A 14,480-nucleotide genomic window follows, 5' to 3' on the forward strand; every position below is an offset into this window, starting at 1 on the left:
TTATGAAGGCTGCTTTTGTTTAATAAAAGAAAGAAAACTGCACAAATTCCTCCAAATTAAACAAACAATCCATATTTAATTGGCTGGCAAAGTCCTAGTCTGTCCATGCATCTCTGCTAATGCCATATCAGACAAGCTGTCTAGTTCACTGATGCAGCCTCTGTATATGGTTCTCAGGTGGCAAATTTATACTCCAATTTTGAGCAATACCCAATTTGCTCTGTATTTCAATGGATTTGTTCTTTTGCAAAGCCAAATTCATCCCTGCCTGAAAGATAACTTCACATCAACCCCCTGCAGTGACCAAGTTGAATTAAGACACTTCCAGTATCCAAAACTGCTACAGTGACAGATGTCACAAGTGTCTCCCCTACTCCCCCCAGCTCCAGAGCCTCTCAAAACCTTGTACTAACCTATTCCTGAGAAGTGTCCACCTGTTATTTTCTGGTAGGCTCCTCCTCTTCGGTTGTGAGCCACATTCCAAGCAAGGACAGGAGCCACTTGGGTCACTGGCTTTAAGTTTGCCAAAGGAACTGTGTGTCTGCACAAAGAACCCCAATGTCAGCAGTGCCCCTTTGCCAAAGGAACTGTGTGTCTGCACAAAGAACCCCAATGTCAGCAGTGCCCCTTTGCCAAAGGAACTGTGTGTCTGCACAAAGAACCCCAATGTCAGCAGTGCCCCTTTGCCAAAGGAACTGTGTGTCTGCACAAAGAACCCCAATGTCAGCAGTGCCCCTTTGCCAAAGGAACTGTGTGTCTGCACAAAGAACCCCAATGTCAGCAGTGCCCCTTTGCCAAAGGAACTGTGTGTCTGCACAAAGAACCCCAATGTCAGCAGTGCCCCAGGAGAACTGGGCACAACTGCACAGCAACACAAGCTGAGAAACACCAAGACAGAAAGAACCAGCTTGTGAAAATAAATAACCTGTTTCTCTGATGCCAAGAACAGGTTAGTGCTACTTGGTAAAAAAAAGAGGCAAGCTGGGCTTTAGTCTCAACCCTCTTTACTTCCTGAGTCAAGTCTCTTCCCTGCATTTGTGTGTCTGAGAGTACCTGATACACAGAATTTTTGTGGGATACCATCAGACTGAATCCTAGACTTGGAGGAGGGTGAATGATTAAACAGCAAGGGGGAGAAAGGGATTAGACTCACCAAATTATTTCATTGTTGGGTACAACATAAAAACTCCAATCAACAGTAGAGGGTAATTTGCTATCTGTGAATTAAGCCCAAACTGCAAAGATCACTTCCAAGGGAAGAAAATGCAACAAGATTTCCCCAAAAGCATCACAATAATGATTTTGGTCATCAGAAATCCAAGTGAAAAAATTTCCTGCAACATTTTCTTTGAAGAATGACAGCCAGTTAGGAAGCAATGCCTTACTTTTTATTTAAAAGTACTCTTTTCAAGGTATCTTAATCCTACTTCAAGCATCTGTGAACATACAAACTAAAATAGAAAGAGCTCAAAGTTGAAATTTGCTTACTTTTCTGCCAGCTCCTCAACAAATACAGTCAATGTGTTGCCATCCTGTCCAACTTCTTGGATATGAGCATTGTAATACTTCTCTCCTGGCTCCAGACATACCTGGGGAGAGAAACAAGGGAAACTCTGCATCAGAAAACTGCCTAAACTCTGCATCAGAAAACTGCCTAAACTCTGCATCAGAAAACTGCCTAAACTCTGCATCAGAAAACTGCCTAAACTCTGCATCAGAAAACTGCCTAAACTCTGCATCAGAAAACTGCCTAAACTCTGCATCAGAAAACTGCCTACAAACTGCAAAATTGTCTAAACTGCATCAGAAAATTGTCTACAACCCACTACAGCAAAGGCTGCTCCTGGCCAATCCTGTGACTGAGCTGGCCCAGGAATCTCAAAGACTTCAAAATTGAAGGCAAAATACTCAAGAAGGAAGGAAAAAAGAAACCAAATCAGTCCTGTGAGTGACTGAGAGGGAAGATACCTGCTTCCTAACTTACTTTTGTACACTGTGCCAAGCAGATAAGCAGCAAGGAAGACCTCAACCCAAGAGCTTGAGGACAGAAGATAAAACAGAAAATTGGAAAGGAAAGCTCTGCTCAGCAAGAAACAAGTCACTGAGTGAATCATCAGCACTACTTTAAACAGTGATAAAGAATTAAGGCCTGACTACAACACAGAGCATCAGAATACAAAGAAAACTGACCCTCCTTTCTGCATCTCCTGGCCATACCAGGCTACTCCTCCCTTTCTCTTTATATAAAACATTTTGCTACATCACTGATGAGAAAGACTATCCAGAACTGCTGTTGATCCCCATTAAAAAAAAATCTAAAGACAACTGCCTGAAAAGCACACCCTGTGCATTTTGAGCTCTCTGCCTTCATGCATGGCTGGTTCACAATGAATTTCCAAACTGCTTTTTCTTCACACTACCCAAAGTTTAAAGGTAGATTCTAGCAAACATTCTGTTAAAAAGGAAGTCAGAGTCACAGCTACAAGGAAGAGAATGAGAGAAGCCTGGAAAAGTCCATGAAATAAAATGATTCCATGGTTTACCATATTCCATTTAAAGCAGTATTAATAGTTTATCATAACAGTCTCCTTTGAGTACTAACCTGACACTTGTCTCCTAAATAGTACTGTCTCCCAGCAAACACTGTGCAGTCAGTTTTCTGAAGCTCTAAAAATAAATGAATAAATAAGTAAAAAGGAAAAAGGCTTTAAACTACTGTTCTTTCTTCCTGTATCCTACAAGTACTTCTGGACAGCATCCAACTATAATTTATAGGTCAACTGAGTAAATGTTTCCTATGGATACCTGAAAATATTCCCCATAGTAACAGTGAAGTAACTGCAGATGTTCTAGAACAGACCATAACCAGGCTGAATCACAGATCAATAATAACCAGATAATGCAGAAGCAGCACTACCACCCCAACACTACATTATCCTCTCTGGTGGCACAGAGTTAATCCTGCATTCAATGCAAAGCCTGGTATGGAGAATTTGGGGCATGGCTTGTCTTGCCAGAGTCCTGGTGGCACTTGGCAAAAATGAAATGACATCCAGGAAAAGCTGAAGCTTCCTTGTTACTACATTTCAGTGAGTTTGTCTTCATTCCTTGCCTGGATTCCCTACACATCAGTATTCTACATAGATAATTGGTTACCATACTCTATTCCAAGAATTTTAATGACCCACATTACTGCTCACACAGTCTCAAACTCCTGGAGTTCTTCAGTATGCAAAGCACTTCAGGTCACACATCAAGCATCACTTCAAAACTTGTCTTTCTTGGTCACTTCTTGCTTTACAGATCAGCCACAGTGTGTGCCAAAATGCAGCCAACACAACCCAAGCCACACAGACCATGAAATCCCTCCAGAATGTTGAAGTCCAGGAGAGCTGAGAAGCAGGAAACTCCTCTCATTTGATAGACCTCAATGCTAAATTTGAGATCTTCATTATCATACAATTCTGAGGCCAAAATCGTGCTCCAAAAAGACACCCTCACACACACATGCCATAACTCAAAACTCCCAAGTTTAAGTGCTCTTCAGTACAACAGAATGGCAACACAGAGTTCTGCACTTTGCTTTGAGTCCTCCTATTCCCTGTACACAGTCAGTGAGCAGGAAAAGGCAGATTTTTAGCAGCCTTGTGCCATTACACAGAGCCAGAAGCTGTGCATTCTGTACTTGAACTGCAGACAAGAAACCAGGTATTAGCAAGGAACACGTCCTGCCTACAAATGTCTGCTGGGTTCATTTGTATCCTTCACATTTCAGTGGTGAAGAAACAGCTGCCAGAGGTTGCTAACACTAAGCCTAGTACAGGAAGAGTGTTTTGGCTTCCCTCTTTTCTCAGATACCTTTTCTACTCTCCAGCCAAACATCAAACTCCACGTTTCGGTAGATGGAAGGGTCCAGTGACTTCAGCACTTTGTAAGGAACAGGCATCTTTGGAGGGTTTTCTGAAGGCTAAAAAGAACAGACTTGAAAGGCAGCATTAACAAGTGGGTCACTTTACAGTTTACAGATGCAATTTTCCACTATATTTCCCTAAAATCTAAAACACAAGAATATGAAAACACATTTAGGTATTCAGGTGTGGAACAAGCAGACTTTGGGAAGTAGAAACAGGCTCAAGAGTAACATCTGTCATGTTTATTACTCAAAAAGAATCAAAGGAAGCTGACCAGACCAATGAAGCCATGACTACAAAAGTTGGTGAGAATTTCAGTTGTTATATCCAAAAATCAGCTTCTTGAAGAGTTTCTAGAACTGTTCTAAAGTGATTTATACAATGGTCAAGACAAAAGTGAACAAGCTAAACCATTTCTGGGGGACAAATAAAAAACAGATCAGGAAACATCTGATAAGTTCCATCTTCCGGGGGAAATAAACATCAGCTAGAGAAGAACTAGAGATCATTTCAAAAAGGTAAAAGGCTTATCACAATTTAATAGAAACTCACAGACAAAACCAAAAGACAAGCAGAGGAAAGAAATAAACCACGTACTTTCAAAAATCTGTTTTCAGAAAGTCAAAAAGAGGGTTTAGCCCTAACAAGGGGAACTTACAAGAGAAAAGAAAAAACCAAAAGCAAACTGTGAGGATTTCTGCACTGACTGACAAACCTTTTCTTCTTCAATGCCTTGTTTGAACTTAACTTCCTTTGGGCTGTCAGTATCATTGCCTTCCCAGTCTTCAACTCTAAGTAATTGAAAATAAGATTACAAAATATACAGCACACAATTTCTAGCCAGGATTCAAATCAACCAACTGTTCACACACCCTGAAAAGGCACCATGGTGCCATCAAGTGGTAGATTTTGCCTTAAACACTACCATGAGCAATGCAGTACAGGACAACCCTTTCCCAAGTCTGAAGAACAAAACCTTTACTTGTTCCAACACCCACCCCAATGAAGGCACTGCTTGTGTTGGGAAAGGAGGAAGGTGATCCCACTGAGTTCTTGCACTGTCAAGTACAAGACACTGTTCTAGTCCCAGCAAACCAATGCTGCCTGCAAGCATTCAGTATTTACTGGCTAGAGGTGGCTCAGGACTTTCAGAGTAGAGTTAGAGAGGCTCAGAAGAGCAGGAATTCTCATTACAAACCCAAAAAAAACAAAAAGCCCCCAAACAAAAACACAAAAGCCCCCAAACAAAAACACAAAAGCCCCCAAACAAAAACACAAAAGCCCCCAAACAAAAACACAAAAGCCCCCAAACAAAAACACAAAAGCCCCCAAACAAAAACACAAAAGCCCCCAAACAAAAACACAAAAGCCCCCAAACAAAAACACAAAAGCCCCCAAACAAAAACACAAAAGCCCCCAAACAAAAAAAACCCCAAACAAAAAAAACAAAAAAAATCAAACAAAAAAACCCACAAAAAACTAAACAAAAAAACCAAACAAAGCTCTGATAAAATACAGAACAATTTTATTTACAAATAAGCTGTCATTTTACAGAGCAACACACAATACAGCCCACAGCAGAATATACTCAATTATGTGACACTTCCCAGCTCCAAGGAAAGCACAAAACAAACCAAGTATGTGGTGGAAGAGTATATGTTTGTGTCATGACTTAGGGGAAAAAAGGAGTTAATATTTCATAACAATTCAAAGAAACTTGGAAAAGTTGTCCTCTGCAAGGATTTTAATTTTTTTTTTTGGCTTCCCTTTTACCAGATCCCCTTCCCAAAGTACTACCTCTTTTCTGATGGATTTCTGGATCCTTTTTCCTGAAGACAACCAAAGTTTGCATCCTCACTTCCTCCACGGCCACTGTTTCTGTTCTTCTTGGATGCACTTCGGAACACCTCGACTGCAGACCTTAACTCTTCCCCATCCATGCCAAACACCTCTTTGTACAGGATCTCATACAACACAGCTGGGCAACAAAAAGCTCAGAAATAGGAGATTCATAACAACTGCTGCAATTCTCAAGACAAGCATTATCTTCAGGTATAGCTACATTTACAAGGCACTAGTTATATTCAATTTAATTAAGGAGAAGATCATAAAGTAATTTCACTGGGAAAGGGATCTCTGGAAGTCATTTGGTCCAATACACCCCCCCTTAACAGACAGAAAAATAATGTATGTTGTATTAACATAAGGGAGTTTCCATCTCTCTCCTCCCCATCTCTAAAAGCTGAAACAAACCTTGCCTTTACATATGAAAACATGGAATTCTCTATCAAAGAAAAATGATTTCAAGTTTACCCTGGCAAATAGCAGCACTTTCCTGAAATTGTTTTGTATACACAGAGTCATAATGGCCGTTGCTGGAACAACACAGTAAAATCTGGGAAAATAAAAAAAAAAAAGAAACAAAAAAAAAGAGGGCTTTAAGGCTGGAATGATGTAAATCCAAATTCTTTCTCCCTGATATCCTGGCTCCACGCTACATTTTTCTTCCATTCTATAGCTGACACCAACTCATCAAGAAAACAACAAATATTCTCAATATAAATATGGAAAAAGCTGCAGAATCAGCTTAAAACTGAATCCTAGGTAAGGTCTCTAAATAACTTTGCCTCTCATACAAAACCCATCACTTTGTACATCCTGCTGTGCTAAACATGAAATAGGAGTTTGCTTCCAGCTTACCTGCAAGATCACCAGTTCCTCAAGAGGTAGAAGAAATACAAGCCATTTAAAGCAGCACCCCTAAGACACACTGTCCAAGAGGCAAAGGCACTTTTCATCCTTCTTTACCTGAGGGACTAGAAGAGCATTTACTTCTCTAGTCCTCAAAGCCTCACTTTTAATAAGCAGCCCCGTGCTGCCTTTGGAAGGGATGCACCCTTTGTGCTGGGGAGGCACTGGCACACCAGGGCAGTGTGTGCCATCCAACCCTGCCCGTGCCCACGGCCACAGCCAACTGCAACAAGCAGAGGCTGCCAGGCAGCTCCCAGCAAGGAGATTTCCCAGGAAACCACCAGGAGCTGGGATGTCAGGGCTCTCAGCTCGGTCAGCACTGGGTATTTTGCCAACAGCGGCTCTCCCCTCCCCGTGAGGAGGAGGAACATCAGAAGGAGCACAGTGTAATGAGCACAGTGTAATGACAGAGCTGCCGACACTGACTGAGAGCTCTGGTGGGGAGGCCTTGGAGAAAAAACACACATTTAGACCATAATGCTGGATTTTTTAAACTCAGCTTATTCTGGAATTCAATTAAGCTACACAGGAGAGTACAAAGAACAAGAAATAAGTGTGTGGAAACAAAGCCAGCAATACTAATCAGCAGAGATCAACAGCTGCAGGAGCACAGATGCAGAGCAGAGGAGCCACTTGGGCAAATGGAACAGCCCACTCTGAAATCCACACCACAGCAACTTCCCTGGCACCTTCACTGAACCAGCCACATCTCACAGCTGCAGAAAACACAAGAGGGCTCAGAGGGAAGGGAGCACTCTGTATTTCTCCTTCATGTTCCTTTCTTTTGCCCCCAGCAGTAATTCTGATATAGACAAGGTGTTCCATCCCTAACTGGCACAGAAATAGCTTAATCTAAAAGCCATTTACTTCTTCTTTTCAAGAAAAAAAACCTGCACACCTCATCCGACTTCTGCAAGAGGCACTAGGGGTGAGGAGAGCACCTTCTCTTTGCCAATATGAGAAATGTACCTTGTTGTAACTCAACACATTCCATTCTACACTGTCAGATCATTCCAATTTGCCTTGGGAAGTGTTTTTGCATAAAGATTTCAGAAACATGAAAGAATATGCTGGAGTTGTGATGTTGCCTCTTCCTGCCAGTGAAACTTTTAAGCTGGAGTAAGAGAATGGCAGAGGAACAGCACACGAATCCATCCCTCAGATGGGAATCAAAGCTCCTATAACTGAGTTAACTGTTGTGCAAATGCTGTGCTTTTTCTACTTGGGGTTCTGTTCAAGTATGCAAGAGCACTGGAGTTTTAAGAACTCAATTCCAGTGGCAAGATTTTCCAGCTGAGGAGAACTGAAGGTAACCAGATATCAGGGGTAGGAGAAAATTGCCCTCACTTCTCACCTTGTCTTCAAAGCCATTGTCTGTAGCACATGTGGGTGCCTTTCCAGGGTGCCGGTACAGAACAAAGTCTCGCCTAGATAAGCAGAGGAAAAACAAGACTTTTAGTAGAATCACATCATAAAGAATTTTGCAGGGAGCTGTTTAGAGAATGCACTTTTTATCCACAGAAAAATCATGCAAAGCACTTCTCCTGGTAAGCAAATGCTACCATAAAGCAATGGCCAGATGAGTAACCACCACCCATCTTGAAAGATAAATTCTCTGTGAAAGCCCATGACGTTTATTCACTGATTAAATCAAAGTACTTATGCTTACAGAAGGATGCTCTGACATTCAGATAAATTGGGTTTTTATAATTTACAAGACAATCACTAAGTGATTTGGTCACCCTGCAAAAGGACTAGAACCCCAGTACACAGAGTTAGTAACTCTTGCCAAACTTCAGTTTGTTCCTTTAGTATTGGGGCAGAACAAGCCCTCAAAGGGACGGTTCTTTTTTCTATTCCTGGAGCTCCAGGCTGCTTGTCACAGGATAGCAGCGTTCTGAGCAAGGCATCAGCACCTATGCAAGCTTACACTGACCTTTGAAATAAGTATTAGGGTTTACACACCAGGTAGGGCAAGCGTTCTTCATTACTGGTGCATCAAGAACACTTACACGAGTTTTAGGCAATTTTTCCAACTATCACAGTGTTTCCACTACAGACAGCTCTCCTTGGTTTTGCCCATTTTCCATCCTTCAGTCACTAGAAAGTTTAACATCAGCAAAAAGATAACAGGCAAACATCACTGGAAACTGACCCTGCCCTTAATCCACAGGGGCTGTGATGGCACCATTAGCTGTTAATTAAGGAACCCTGTTAGGGAAGCATTTCTCACCAGGTTTCACCCATTCACATCTCAGCGACAATCAATTAACAGGATTCCGAGGTCAGAACATCCACACCATCAACTCCAAACCAAGAAAACTTGAGAAAGACATACTTACTTGTACATGATTGACAAAGCACTTATTTCCAGCTGGCCAGCACTTTCCTATGCAAGATTATAAAGATTCTATGAGACAGAGGCACCTTCAACACCAACCACTCTATTCTAGCTCCCTGTAGTATTACAGCACCTATCCAAACTCATCAGTTTGTTGAGACAATCAATCAATGCACTGGAAGATGAGCTATTAGGATTTGGGAGAGAGCACAGGATAGTGTGTGAAAGGGGTTTGCAAGATGTGACAGCCACAGTGTCCAAAATTAATAAGATGCAGTTCTGGCAGCAGCTCTTAAACACATCGCTAGAGATACACTTATTTTTAAATTAAACCCACATTTTTTTCAGAGATTGCTGCATTCCCCAAGCTTACAGGCTAAGACTACAGAAATAAAAGTTTGAACTCTGGTATTTGAACCTGAGGTTGAAGGAAGAAGCAGGGGATTACAAAGCCTGATGAACATGTTAAGTGAAGTATACTCCATTTTTTTTGCTTTTTTCTTCATAGATAGAATGGCAGTTTTGAGTAAGCTTTTACTGTCTGGCTTGCAAAGATTGCTTTGCACCCACCCAAATTCCCCAGTAAAAGTGATACTGTTTATACACATGCAGTTTATTCAGTATTCCTTACACAAATGACACCCTAGGATTGGGGTGCATCTGAAAAAAGAAAAGCAAACTCAAATAACTGCACTTTGAACTATTGCCTAACTAGCTTCCTAGTTTAGTCTCTTGACGAGTATTCCATCAGCTCTTACCTGTGGATCTGCAAGTCGTTCTAGGTATTTTTCAAACGAGCCTTCCACATACTTTCAACAAAAAAGAAAACAAATATAAAAACTGAGGCAACTGGCAAGCAAAGGTAAATGTAAACACAACAACCACTAGGCCGTTGTATGGAGGGGGCAGAGCAGGGAACAGGCACCAAATTTCAGACTAGTCTGCCAATTCCTATCAGTTTTGAGTTCTGAAGGGCTGTGGCCTAACCAAGGGTATGATTTCAGCTCTTCCCTGCCTTAAATCACGGGAATAATTTGGGGTACCAATGTGGAAACACCAAGGGATTTGAAAAAATATTAAAAGCACAAGTCAGTGACCCAGACTCCGTGGCCCTCCTGGTTTCGATTACACATTTGGATGTGATTACAGGCGGAAAAAAGCAAACAAAACCCTGAAACACAACCCCCCAAACCACACGAACATCATCTGTACCCACAAAAAGCCACCCAAAACCCCACGACTTCACGCAACGATTTGACACATACTGGAATCCCTCACCATCATTTGGTATTTGTTCCTTACTCTGAAGTCCTATGTATTTCCTACTAATTCCCGGGACAGCTGCTCCATAGAGATTACACACAACTCCCACTTTGTTACCTGCGTTTCAGTCACCTGGAGTGTGATCCCGATCCCAATCCCAACAAGGTATTTTGCCATTCCCATCCTCTCACACACATCCCGTTCTCAGCGCTGGTCCCGAGGGTGTATCCAGAGCTGAGCCCTCCCCTCCCAAAGCTCTTCCCAGCGAACTGCACTCCCCACTTACAGATTGGAACTTGGCCCGGTGCTGCCTCATAAAGGACACACACGCTTTCCTGACTTCCAAGTGATGAATTTGAGTCAAGAACAGCTGGAAAAAAAATAAAAAGTAAGCTTTCCTGACTTCCGAGGGATGAATTTAAGACAAAAACAGCTGGGAAAAAAAGTTACAAAGGGATGAAGGAGAACACCTCAGAGTTTATGTTTCGCGCCAGGCTTATTTTACCCGTAGTTTATAAAGACCAAAAGCACCACAAAGGAGACCGGCCGCGGACACGGCGTTCTCCTAATCCAGGGGAAATCATCAGGCTGTACAGTTGCGTACGGGTCATTTTTGTTGATTCCCAAAGTTTACCCCAAGTACTTTATGGGGAACAACGCGGGGGCTCCGGCGCAGCCCAGCCCAGCCTGAGGCGCCCCCGTTGCCCCGGCCCGGGCTCTGCCCGCGGGCTCCGAGACGGCTCCGAAGAGGTTACAAAGGAACGAAGGAGAACATCTCAGAGTTTATTTTGTGCTTCGCACGAGGCTTATTTTACCCATAGTTTGTAAAGACCAACAGCACCACAGGGGAGAGACAGCGCGGAGGGCTAAGAACGATCCCCGCGCCTCGGGCTGGGCACGGGGGGCTCCGGCACAGCCCGGCCCGGCTCACGGCGACTCAGCTCAGCACAGTTCGGCTCGGCTCACCCCGGCTCGGGTGGGCTCACTCAGCTCAGCACAGCCCGGCTCGGCTCAGCCCGGCTCGGGTGGGCTCACTCAGCTCAGCACAGCCCGGCTCGGCTCACCCCGGCTCGGGTGGGCTCACTCAGCTCAGCACAGCCCGGCTCGGCTCACCCCGGCTCGGGTGGGCTCACTCAGCTCAGCACAGCCCGGCTCGGCTCAGCCCGGCTCGGGTGGGCTCACTCAGCTCAGCACAGCCCGGCTCGGCTCAGCCCGGCTCGGGTGGGCTCACTCAGCTCAGCTCAGCACAGCCCGGCTCGGCTCACCCCGGCTCGGGTGGGCTCACTCAGCTCAGCTCAGCACAGCCCGGCTCGGCTCACCCCGGCTCGGGTGGGCTCACTCAGCTCAGCACAGCCCGGCTCGGCTCAGCCCGGCTCCTGCCCACCTGCTCCGAGACGGCTCTGAAGAGGCACGAGGCGTCCTTGGCCGTCATCTTGCGGTAGAGCCCCAGGCTCGCTAGATACTCGTCCATGGCCACCTCGCTGAAGGACTTCTGCCCGAAGTACTTCTTGCAGCCCCTCCGCATCTTCCTGGCTCCGCTCGGCGCGGGGAACTGCACGCGCGACCGCTGCTAATGAGGGCCCGCTGATGAGGGCCCGCTAATGAGGGGCCGCGCCCACCTGTGGCACCCCCCCGGCGGGACCCCCGGGGCAGCTCCGGCTCCGGTTTCAGGCGCCTGTCCCAGCGCCCGCCGAGGACATTCGAAGCTGTCCCAGATGCAGCTCCAGCCGCGGGTGCGCTGCCTCCTCCCGTTGCTGACCCTGGCTAAGCTGAACCCCCTCCAGCTCCATCGCTCGACGCCCCTGACCCGCATAACCAGTGGAGACATGGGCCCAGGTGGCTTCTCAGCATTCCCTGTGACATCCCTGTGACATCCCTGCACGCCTCTGACCCGCATAACCAGCAGGAGCATCAGCCCAGCTGGTAACTTGGCATTCCCCGTGACATCCCTGTTGGTTACTCATCATTCCCTGTGATATTCCCTGTGCACTGAGGCCAACATCAGCAAATTTGCTGATGACACCAAGTAGGGAGGGCAGGAGGGCTCTGCAGAGGGATCTGGACAGGCTGGAGGGATGGGCTGAAGTTCACCAAGGCCAATTGGAGGTCCTGCCCTTTGGCCACACCAATCCCCTGCAGCAGCACAGGGTGGGCACAGAGTGGCTGGAGAGGGACGGGGCAAAGGGACCTGGGGGTTGGATTGGCAGGAGGCTGAAGATGAGCCAGCAGAGTGTGCCCAGGTGGGCAAGAGGGCCAATGGCATTGTGGCCTGGCTCAGCAATGGGGTGGCAGCAGGCCCAGGGCAGTGACCCTTCCCCTGGACTCAGCACTGGGGAGGCCACACCTGGAGTGTTGTGTTCAGTTCTGGGCCCCTCAGGTCAGGAAAGAGATTGAGGGGCTGGAGCGGGGCCAGAGAAGAGCAACGAGGCTGGAGAAGGGACTGGATGTGGCACTGAGTGTCCTCTGAAACACCTCCAGGGACAGAGAATCCAACATGTCTTGATCCAACCCCACTGTGATCACCAGCCCAGGGCACAGAGTGCCCTGGGCTGGTGATCACAGTAGGGTTGGGTCAAGAGTTGGACTTGGAGATCTCAGAGGTCTCTTCCAACCCAACAGAGAAGAGCAACGAGGCTGGAGAAGGGACTGGAGCACAAGTGCTGTGGGGAGAGGCTGAGGGAGCCGGGGGTGTTCAGCCTGGAGAAGAGGAGGCTCAGAGGTGACCTCAGCACTGTCTGGAACTCCCTGAAGGGAAGTTCTGGCCAGGTGGGGGTTGGTCTCTTCTCCCAGGCAACCAGCAGGAGAACAAGAGGGCAGGGGCTTGAGCTCTGCCAGGGGAGGTTTAGGTTGGATATCAGAAATTCATTCCAGAGTGAGTGGTCAAGCACTGGAATGGCCTGCCCAGAGAGGGGGTGGATTCCCCATCCCTGGAGGTTTTTAACCTGAGCTTGGCTGTGACACTGAGTGCCATGATCTGGTAAAGGGACTGGAGTTGGACCAAGGGTTGGACTTGATAATCTTAGAGGTCTTTTCCAACCCAATCAATTCTATGATTCTGTCCCTGCACACTCCTGATCACAGAACCAGTGGGAGGAACATGAGCCCAGTTGGTTACTCAGCATTCCCTGTTCCATCCCTGCACACTCCTGACCTACATAACCAGTGGGGACATCAGCCCAGTTGGTTACTCAGCATTCCCTGTGCCATCCCTGTTGGTTACTCAGCATTCCCTGTGCCATCCCTGCACACTCCCAGGCTGCAGACAAGTTGCTGGCAGTAAATTTGAAGTAACAGCTCTAAGGAAGTGAAAATCTTAGTTGTTCCAAATAAAGTACTTGGGGTAAGCTTTGGGAATCAGCAAAAATGACCCACACACAACTGTACAGCCTGATTTATTCCACTGCATTAGGAGAATGCCTCTATGTACATTAATTAGCTAATAAAAATTGCACTTAAACAGCAGATGCACCAATTGAGAAGTTCCTTCTTGTTGTTTTAAACATCAACAAAAAACCCCAAACAAATAATGTAGTTGCAGGAGGAGAAATTGGCTCCAACAGTGCACTTCCACAATTCTAGAGCTCTACAAACCAAAGGGCTTGCATGAACATTTGTAAGCCCTTCAATTTTCCAAGTATTTACCAAAACAAATCCATGTAGCATCAACATAGCTGACCATTCAATGGTTTAAATGGGAAGCTCCAGTCAGCACCATAGAATCAGAATAGTTTGGGTTGGAAGAGACCTTAAAGATCATCTCATTCCAACACCTGCCATGGGCAGGGGCACCTTCCACTGTCCCAGGTTGCTCCAAGCCCTGTCCAGCCTGGTCTTGGACCCTCCCAGGGATGGGGCAGCCACAGCTGCTCTGGGCACCTGTGCCAGGGCTTGCCCACCCTCACAGAGAATTCCTCCCCAATATCTCATCTAAATAGGAAATACTGGGCTTTACAAGTCACTCAGTATGGGATAACACTGTGTATTGCCAAGCCCATTCCTCTGCTCTCCTGTTTTACTTTGGCAGTAAATCACCCAACCCCAGGTGAGCTGGTGGGCAGTTTGGCACCAAGTTTGCAGTTCTTGACTTTTCTCACCCAGATTCACCACATGCCCCCCTTTCTCTTTAACAGGCTTAAATTTCTTAAGTTCTCATGACAATGTTTCTGTAAACACACAAAGAAGCATCTCCTTATTTGTAGGTCACCACAGGAATA

The 14,480-nt window shown here is 45.8% G+C and overlaps 1 protein-coding gene across 1 annotated transcript in view; it reads right to left on the reverse strand.

Moving 5' to 3' along the window:
* Positions 1–14,480, reverse strand: part of ALG13 (ALG13 UDP-N-acetylglucosaminyltransferase subunit) — a 30,695-nt gene that overhangs the window by 11,079 nt on the left and 5,136 nt on the right. The window contains 12 exon segments of the mRNA XM_071569156.1: positions 414–541; positions 1,489–1,589; positions 2,603–2,667; positions 3,859–3,967; positions 4,509–4,518; positions 5,709–5,889; positions 6,225–6,306; positions 8,017–8,089; positions 9,005–9,051; positions 9,762–9,812; positions 10,553–10,636; positions 11,651–11,833. Coding sequence (XP_071425257.1) covers positions 414–541; positions 1,489–1,589; positions 2,603–2,667; positions 3,859–3,967; positions 4,509–4,518; positions 5,709–5,889; positions 6,225–6,306; positions 8,017–8,089; positions 9,005–9,051; positions 9,762–9,812; positions 10,553–10,636; positions 11,651–11,833 — 1,114 coding nt within the window.

This window comes from Pithys albifrons, chromosome 14 (assembly GCF_047495875.1).
Source record: "Pithys albifrons albifrons isolate INPA30051 chromosome 14, PitAlb_v1, whole genome shotgun sequence".
In the NCBI taxonomy this organism is placed as follows: Eukaryota; Metazoa; Chordata; class Aves; order Passeriformes; family Thamnophilidae; genus Pithys; species Pithys albifrons.